General features: G+C 42.7%; 2 protein-coding genes across 2 annotated transcripts; both read left to right on the top strand.

Annotated features, from left to right (window-relative positions):
• The first annotated feature begins 484 nt into the window (after window positions 1-484).
• On the top strand, window positions 485-2,997 carry LOC148791998 (glycosyl hydrolase 5 family protein-like). The gene is made up of 4 exons (XM_088886429.1): window positions 485-1,051; window positions 1,142-1,389; window positions 1,505-2,025; window positions 2,324-2,997. The coding sequence occupies exons 1-4, from the start codon at window positions 635-637 to the stop codon at window positions 2,752-2,754; spliced, it is 1,617 nt and encodes a 538-aa protein (XP_088742555.1). The 5' UTR covers window positions 485-634; the 3' UTR covers window positions 2,755-2,997.
• Window positions 2,998-7,777: 4,780 nt separating this feature from the next.
• Window positions 7,778-9,810, top strand: LOC104591975 (glycosyl hydrolase 5 family protein-like). Its single transcript, XM_010251129.1, has 4 exons — window positions 7,778-8,197; window positions 8,313-8,560; window positions 8,694-9,214; window positions 9,374-9,810. The coding sequence occupies exons 1-4, from the start codon at window positions 7,778-7,780 to the stop codon at window positions 9,808-9,810; spliced, it is 1,626 nt and encodes a 541-aa protein (XP_010249431.1).
• The last annotated feature ends 68 nt before the right edge of the window (window positions 9,811-9,878 follow it).

Genomic DNA, 9,878 nt, shown 5'->3' with positions numbered 1-9,878 from the left:
TAGTCCGATGAACGGTGGGTGATTCAAATATTTCAATTTCGCTCCTTCGAAGGACGCTCCTTCCTTGTAAAAGAAAAAACTAAAAAAGCAACTAGAACAGTGGGTGTGCCCAGCTGCATTGTAGTTTCTCGTGGACGGTGTGATGGTAAAGGCCCTACGACCGTGAACGTGGTAGATTGCCAAATGCCAATAATTGTGAACGCATGATTTACATGCTCTTTTCATTAATGGTGATGGTGATATTGGTTTTTTTTCATCCTCTCAAGGTCCAGGGAAAATCATCCCCAGTTTGTATATTTTCGCCTTTTTCTCAACGAAAATATTTTCGGGGTCAAATATGAAATATCTCTCCGAGTCCCTTCCCTGTGCATTTACCGTCACTATTTATACGAAAACAAATCAGAAGGTTGGAAAAAAAAAGTTGTCGCTGAAAGGTCGGAAGTGATAGCTGAATGTTTTGGTTTGAAACTTTGAATGAGAAGAGACTCAATTACAAACTAACAAACTTAGCTGACGTCTGCAACCGCTTGTCTGACCTGACGTCTATAAATAACGAACAATCCTCACTTCTCAGGATTACACCGGTTCTAAGCAAGAGCATTTCTTCATTTCTCAGGCAAAGTGCAAATTCAACATGAAGAAGCATTTGTTATTGCTTTTTCTGTCATTCGTAGTTCTCTCTCCGGATGTTTTGCTGCAAAATCAATATGGGAACGCCGCTGCTTTGCCACTTTACACCAATTCCCAGTGGATCGTCGATGAAAATGGGCAACGAGTGAAGTTGGCATGCGTAAATTGGATATCACACCTCCAACCTTTGTTGGCCGAGGGCCTCAACAGGCAACCCCTGGACACCATCTCGAAGACGATAGTATCTATGGGCTTCAACTGCGTTCGTTTTACGTGGCCTTTGTTCATGGCCACTAACGAGTCCTTGTATTCGTTAAATGTCCGACAATCATTTGAGAACCTTGGCCTCAACGAATCAATTGGTGCGATCCTTGTCAACAATCCATCTATGCTCAATCTCACTGTAATCCAAGCCTTTAAGGTGAAACTTTTTTCTTTCTATATGTCTGGGTTTATTGATCATTTTCTTTGTTTGGCACGGGTTAATTAATGAACTGGTGTGCAATCTTAGGCAGTGGTAGATAACCTTGGAGACAACAATGTGATGGTCATACTAGACAACCACATTAGCAAGCCTGGTTGGTGTTGCTCTAGGACGGATGGCAATGGCTTCTTCGGCGACACCTACTTCGATCCGGAACTCTGGATCAAGGGTCTAACTCAAATGGCCACTTGGTTCAATGGCACAACCAATGTGATCGGAATGAGCCTAAGGAATGAACTCCGAGGGTCCAGACAGAATGTGAGCGTTTGGTACAAGTACGTATATACTTAAGCGATCAACTGATATTAGTCCGTAGTACTGATGATTGTTTCGCATTCTATAGGAATATCGGAATTTGGAAAACTGATGATGATCTTCTTGATAAACTAGGTACATGCAGGCAGGAGCTGAAGCAATTCACAAGGCAAACCCACATGTCCTGACTATACTCTCCGGACTTGAGTTCGACCACGACTTGAGTTTCCTCCACTCCCGGCAGGTGAAACTATCGTATAGTCGGAAGCTAGTCTTCGAACTTCACTGGTATGCGTTCACGGACGGCCACGCTTGGGAGGAAGGTAATCCCAACGATGTTTGTGGAAGAATTGTGAATACACTCAAGAGTCAATCATTGTTTGTGTTGGACCAAGGGTACCCATTGTTTCTGAGTGAATTCGGGATCGATCTAAGGGGCGGTGATCCAAATGGCGACAGATTCTCCAATTGTTTCTTCGGCGTTGCAGCTGACTTGGATTTTGACTGGGCTTTGTGGGCATTTATGGGTAGTTATTATCTTAGGGAAGGGTATTATGCCTTGAATGAGGTCTATGCAGTTCTGGATTGGGATTGGGCTAAGCCCAGAAATACCACCTTCTTGAAAAGGGTTGCTGGTATCCAGTCTCCTTTCCGAGGTACGTATGTACATCTTAATTTTGTTAATTTATATAGTCTTCAAATTTCACTTGGGCCTTGAATTAATATAGGCAATTTTCTTTTAATTACCTGAACCTGACCCACCAACCAGTCCGGAGACTGATGATGGATGGTCCCTACTCCCTAATCCCTACTTAGAGATCATCATCATTCATCAACATCAAACAATAAAATTCAAACTAGTGTCTCTCAACCCAAGTGAAATTACTTTTTGATCTCCTTTTATTTCCACAAGATGCCATAACAATTAACAGTCGGTCTTCTTTTATGATGCAGGGCCTGGTTTTTCTGATGTAAGGCCGTACAACATATTGTACCATCCATTGACGGGCCTTTGCGTGCAGAAAGTTTCACCGATGGAACCAGTGAAGTTAGGCTCCTGTGCTGCGGCGCCCGAAGCTTGGATCTACACACCACAGAAGACATTGATGCTGAACAATGGAATGCGCTACTGCCTACAAGCTGATGGGGTGGGCAATGGAGTTATGCTCGGAAACGCGTGCAGTGGCCCTGGTTCGAACTGGTATCAGATATCAGCCTCTAAACTGCACCTCTCATCGAAGCTGGCCAATGGTACCTCAGTCTGTTTGGATATTGACCCCAGCTACAACATTGTCACTAATACATGCCAATGCTTGACCGGAGATAAAACATGTGACCCTGCAGGACAATGGTTCAAAATCATTACTAGCACAAGAAGATATTAGATCAAACACTACTGTAATAATGGATATATATGAAATAGATTCCCGATTGAAAATAGTTTCAGTTAGTTAAGATCAGGATTAGTATCGAGTTAGATTAGATTCTGAGTCAAGGTCATTTGGATGATCCCACAAGGGGGGAGCTTCTCTAGTCTCAGCTAAAAATTAGTTTGATTCAATGAATTTCAATCGTGTCAGTTGTGCAGTCTTTTCTAAGCTTTTTAAGATTTTTAACATAATTGTTCTCTACCATTCAAAACAATGCCAACACTTTGAGAAACTCGAGTTTGAAGGGAAAGATTTTCTTTCTATATCTTCTGTCAGCCGATCATTACAAGATATATATATATACAGAGGTAGAGTTAGCTCCCTCTTGCGATTAGGATACAAACTCCTAAATGAATAATGAAAATCAAAGTAAGAACAACTAAGATACATACACCAGATAGGACTCATACAGCAAGAGATAAAGGCTATGCTAAGAAGGCGCGGGCTTAATACCCCCCCCCCCCCCCTCAAGTTGGAGCATGTAAACGGGAAATGCCCAACTTGGCAAGAAGATGCTCGAATGGTTGCCTGCCCAGGGCCTTCGTAAACATATCAGCAAATTGCTCGGAAGTCCTGACGTAGGAAGGCCGTATATTCCCATTCTGAATTTCATTGCGGACAAAGTGACAGTCTACTTCAATGTGTTTAGTCCTCTCATGGAAGACCGGATTCGCAGCGATATGCAAGGCTGCTTGACTATCACAGTGTAATCGCATAGGATCAAGATGACCAACTCCTAACGAATGCAACAACCCTTTTAACCATTTCAATTCACATGCAGCTGTTGCCATAGACCTGTATTCCGCCTTAGCCGATGATCTGGATACTGTAAGCTGCTTCTTTGTCTTCCACGAGATAGGTGCTTGTCCCAATAATACAAAGTATCCAGTGAGAGAGCGTCGTGTCAGTGGACACCCGGCCCAGTCAGAATCACAGTAAGCATACAATCGAAGATCACTGTCAATCGGAAGGAAAATTCCCTGTCTCGGGTTACCTTTCAAATACCGCACCACACGTAAAGCCGCCTCCCAGTGTTCTTCATGGGGGTTTTGCATAAATTGAGCAAGCACATGAACACAGTAGGACAATTCAAGACGGGTAATGGTTAAGTAAATTAAACGACCCATAAGCCTTCTGTAACTCTCTGGTTTCATCATCAGAGGACCATCTGCCGGAACTAGTTTATGATTTTGTACTAGGGGAAGTGCAGCTGGCTTAGATCCTAGTAATGCAGTTTCTGATATGATATCCAAAGCATACTTCCACTGACAAAGGACAGTACCTTTTTGGCTTCTGGCAACCTCCACTCCTAAAAAATACTTCAAAGCTCCCAAGTCTTTCATGTGGAAGCATTGGCTCAGATACTTCTTGAATCTCCATATGACATTGCCATTATTTACAGAGATGACAAGATCGTCCACATACACCAAGATATTCAACTGTTCCTGCTTCCGTCGAAGTGTAAACAAGGAGTAATCAGATTGTGACTGGGTAAAGCCATACTGTTTCACGGCTGTCGTTAGTTTAGCAAACCAGCAACGATGGGCCTACTTCAAACCATAAAGCGACTTGTGCAGCTTGCACACCTTCCCAGGTAGTCTCGAAGCAAATCCAGGGGGCATTTTCATATACACTTCTTCTTGCAGATCTCCGTGAAGGAACGCGTTTTGCACATCCATCTGATGTAGTTCCCAGTTTTTAGCCGCAGCCACTGCAAGGAATGTACGGACTGTAACCATCTTTGCCACAGGCGCAAATGTTTCATTGTAGTCTATTCCTTCAACCTGTTTGTTTTCGAATATCACCAAACGTGCCTTGCACCGCTCTATTGTGCCATTTGAGTGGTACTTTATCTTGTAGGCCCATTTACTTCCGAGAGCCTTTTTCCCTGGCGGCAAGTCCACCACTGTCCAGGTTCTGTTGTTTTCTAAGGCTTCAATTTCCTTTCTCATTGCCTCTCTCCAACGAGAGTCCTTGGCAGCCTCTGAATAGCTCTGGGGCTCATGATTAGCTATGATAGCTGCTAAGAAAGAGCGGTGTTGCAAAGAGAATTTATCACAATTCACAAAATGTGTTATAGGATAGGGAGTACCTGAGGAGTGAGATTGGCGAGATGAACTAGCAGAAGGGCTCAGACTGTGGTCGGAACACCATGTATGACGTAATCCTTGAGACTGGTGGAAGGATGCTTCACTCTATGGCCTCGTCCAAGTTGCTCATTCCCTGCATTCGTTTCTTCCATAGAACCCCCCTTAGTTTATGCTCCCCTTCATTATTTTCACACCTGTCACCTTGGTCTGTCTCTCTTATGATCTCACGAGTACCATTATCCCTTCCTCTCTCAGTATCCTCTTCACTCTTCAGTCTCCTCCTGGTTATAAGCAAGATTACCATCATCGGGTTTGCATTCGACTTGTTTTTCTTCAATAGCATAAGGAAACTCAGTTTCTTAAAACACCACATCCCTAGAAACAAAGTATTCATTATTTTCTAAGTCATAAATTCTCCATCCCTTCTTGCCAAAGGGGTATCCCACAAAGACACAACGTCTAGCTCTACTGGCAAACTTGTCCCTGGTCCGATTCAGGCTTCGTGTATAACACAAACACCCAAATGTGCGTATATGTTTGTAGTTTGGTTTCTGCCCATACAACATCTTATACGGTGATTTACCCAAAAGGAGAGTGGAGGGGGTCCTGTTGATCAGATAACCAGCTGTCATAACACATTCTCCCCAAAACTCAATAGGGAGATTGGCCTGAAATCTAAGAGCTCTGGCAACATTTAGTATATGTCTATGCTTTCTCTCGGCATGTCCATTCTGTTGTGGTGTTTCAACACATGAGGTCTGATGTATTATACCTTGCTCAGAGAAATATTCTTTCAAGCAAGTAAATTTAGTACCATTGTCGCTTCTAACTATCTTCACCAATTTTTCATATTAGCGTTTAACCATAGTGAAGAAGTTCCATAGTGTTTTGCCTACTTCACTTTTGTCATTAAGTAAGAATATCCAAACGGTTCTTGAGAAGTCATCAACAACGGTCAAAAAATACGTGGCACCACAAGACGCCCGTACCGAGTACGGACCCCATAAATCACAATGAATCAAATCGAAAATCCCTTTAGCATTGTTTTCACTAGAATCAAACGTACCTCTTGTCTGTTTGGCTTTTGAACAAAAACCACATATCCTATTTCCACTATCACATCTAATGTTCAAATAAGGAAGAAGTTTAATTACTTTCTTAGAGGGATGAACTATTCTCTTGTGCCATAACTCGTATGAAGCTTCAACCTTTGCTTTGTGAACCTTGCTTGAGCATGCACCTTTGAAGCAGTAGAGCCCTCCGTGTAGTTCACTCACATCAATCACCATCCTCGAAGTGCGGTCCTGTATAACACAAAACTTATTAGTGAATTGGATATTACAATTTGACTCTTTTAATAATTGTGACACAGATATCAAGTTACAATTCAAACGAGGAACATAAAGCACATCAGTAAGATTCATGTGCTCATTCAAAATGACGATCCCTTTCTTTATTGCCATGACATGCTTTCCATCGGGCAATCCAACCTGACAACCGGTCACGGTCTCGGTATTACGCAAGTGGTTCAGGTTTCTTGTCATATGGTGCGAAGCTCCTATATCAATTATCCAATTCATACTTGTCAACTTCTCGTTTGTGCTGGGTTTGCAAGAATTCAACAGATTAAGAAAAGTGGACCACTGTTCATTAGCCAATCCATCGAATGCAGTGCGATCTCCCTCTGTCGCGTGGGTCGGTTCAGAAGTTTGCCCCACTGCTTGTGCAGCATTTGCTCTCTATCCGCCCTCACCTTCATTCTACTTCTCTCTTCCATCCGCCATGATCGATCGACCAAAGCAAGATGTCTCCATTTCCTTCTTGATTTCAGCGAAGAACAAATACTGGCTTTGACTGACTGTCGTAAAGAGAACCCTGCAGAATCCTCAGAGATCTGCTTCACGAGCAATGATCCGAAAAAAAATCAAATATCGCAGCCACCAGCTTTGACAATCGAAAGCAAATAGAGTTCTGCAAACTCTTCAGCAATCTGCTTCACGAACAGAGGTCAGAGAAGATCGAACGAGCAATGATCCGAAATAATCAGATATCGCCGCCACCAGCTTTGACAATCGAAAGCAAATAGAGTTCTGCAAACTCTTCAGTGATCTGCTCCACGAACAAAGGTCAGAGAAGATCGAATATTGCAGGCTCAGAAGGTGGTGCAAAAGTCGAACGAACCGTGCTCTGATACCATGAGAAACTTGAGTTTGAAGGGAAAGATTTTCTTTTTATATCTTATGTCAGCCGATCATTACAAGATATATATATATATATATATATATAATATATATATATATATACAGAGGTAGAATTAGCTCTCTCTTGTGATTAGGAGAGCTAATTAGCTCTCTCCTGTGAATGAAAACCAAAGCAAGAACAACTAAGATACATACACCAGATAGGACTCATAGAGCAAGAGATAAGGCTACGCTAAGAAGGCGCGGGCTTAATAGACTTTGTTCAAATGATATTCGTGTGACCCTGTAAGCCATTGGTTCAAAATTATTTATGATCATAAATTAGTTGTTCAAAATTATTTATGATCATAAATTAGTTGACTAGTCTTCTAACAAACAAAGAGGAGGGCAAGTACAAGCTAGTTTTACCAACCCTTTACCCAATTTTGGATCACTGCTAATTAACCACTCTTGTGTTGAATTCTTGGGATACGAGACAAACGCTTCTCAAGATCATCCGCTTCTTGGTCCTACGTACATTTAATGTATATTCATCAAGAGATGTAAGCTTGTCTGTCTCTCCTCTCGTAACCAGTAGTACTCCACCATTAATATCTTCTATAAGTTAGTGCTCTCATTCAGAGGAGAAACTCAGAAACACTTACCAAGTGGAGTGGATGGTGGTACCTCACAGACGAATTCATCAACATGAAGATCAAACTCCTTTTCTTATTAGTTGTTTGCTTTCATGTTCTTAATCCCAACGTTCTGTTACCAGAACAGCCTGCAATTGCGACAGCACTGCCTCTATACACCGATTCCCGTTGGATAGTCGATGAAAGTGGGAAACGAGTGAAGTTGGCATGCGCGAATTGGGTATCGCACCTCCAACCAGTGCTGGCGGAGGGGCTAAACAGGCAGCCCTTGGACGTCATTTCCAAGTGGATTGTATCGATGGGATTTAATTGCATTCGGTTGACATGGCCGCTGTGGGTGGCCACTAACGACACCTTAGCCTCGTTAACGGTCCAACAATCGTTCGAGAGCCTTGGGCTCTTAGAATCCATCGGTGCAATAAGAGTAAACAATCCATCTATGCTCAATCTCACCATTATCCAAGCTTTCCAAGTGAGATCGTCTTCTTAATCTCCAGTCTTTTCATTAACTCATTTCCTTGCCTTGACAATCATCATCTGGATTAATTGCTGAATTAAATGAAAATGGGTGGTAATAACCTGATCAGGCTGTGGTATCCAATCTTGGGAAGAATGGCGTGATGGTCATAATTGACAACCACATAAGCCAGCCCGGGTGGTGTTGCGCCAACAGGGATGGTAACGGGTTTTTTGGTGATATCTACTTTGACCCGGATCTCTGGATCAAGGGTCTAACCCGAATGGCTACCTTGTTCAATGGCACTTCCAATGTCATCGGCATGAGCTTGAGGAATGAGCTCCGAGGGCCCAAGCAGAATGTGAGCGTCTGGTACAAGTACGTATTAATTAATATATATACATATATCCTTATTCCTTCGTGCTTGTGTTGTTTGCTCTGATCATTGTAGAAACTACTACTTTAGCTTTCTCAACGTTAACTCGATCATCACATCATCATCATTCATCAGGTACATGCAACAAGGAGCTGAAGCAGTGCACAGAGCCAACCCAGACGTTCTCACCATACTCTCTGGTTTAGATTACGACAAAGACTTGCATTTCCTCCGTAATCAACCACTGAATCTATCGTTCACGAGAAAGCTAGTATTTGAGCTTCATTGGTACTCGTTCTCGGATGGAGATGCTTGGTCGACGGGCAACCCGAACCAGGTGTGTGGGCGAGTGGTTAACGCGTTGAAGGACAAAATACTGTTTGTGTTGGACCAAGGGTACCCGCTGTTTGTAAGTGAGTTTGGGATTGATCTAAGGGGAGGTAGTTTAGCTGATAATAGGTACTCCAATTGTATTTTCGGTGTTGCAGCGGAATTGGATTTTGACTGGGCTTTGTGGGCATTTATGGGTAGTTATTATTTGAGAGAAGGGGTTATGGGCTTGGATGAGGTTTATGCAGTGATGAATTGGGGTTGGTCTGGGCCTCGGAATTCAACCTTTCTTCGAAGGCTTTCTGCACTCCAATCTCCTTTCCGAGGTATATCATATATGTGTGTTTTCATTTGCTTAATCCCATCACATACTAATCCAACCAGTAATTAATAATTAACGGTGGAGAGGGGCCTTAATGAATTCTTGAGGTGTTAATTTGTTATTGAATTGAAAATATTATTGTGTAATGCTAATGCACTTGCAGGGGCGGGGCTGGATGAAGTTGCGCCATACCAAATACTGTACCATCCATTAACGGGTCTTTGCGTGCAGAGAGGTTCATTTAAGAAGCCATTGGATTTGAAGCTAGGGTCTTGTGCTGAATCTGCGCAGTGGATGTATACACCAGAAATGACGCTGGCAGTAAATGGAACAACAGTCTTATGCTTACAGGCTGATGGGTTGGGCAGGCGAGCAAAGCTTCGTGGGGACTGCTCTAGTCCTGCTACGAAATGGAAACCGATATCAGACTCTAGGATGCACCTTTCGACTACGCTACCCACTAACAGCACCGCTTGTTTGGACATTGATTCTAAGAACAACATCATCGCCAGTCGATGCCAATGCTTGTGGGGAGATGCTTCGTGTGACCCAGCCAGTCAATGGTTCAAAATTATTTATAGCACAATAAGAAGATATTAGCACTAGCTAGGCACTAGACACTAATTCCTTGCATATAGAATTAAGCTCAACATTACTTCTTAATTTGT

The sequence above is a fragment of the Nelumbo nucifera genome, chromosome 4 (assembly GCF_055504915.1).
Source record: "Nelumbo nucifera cultivar China Antique chromosome 4, China Antique-T2T, whole genome shotgun sequence".
Classification (NCBI taxonomy): Eukaryota; Viridiplantae; Streptophyta; class Magnoliopsida; order Proteales; family Nelumbonaceae; genus Nelumbo; species Nelumbo nucifera.
This window is presented reverse-complemented; position numbering and strand designations above follow the sequence as displayed.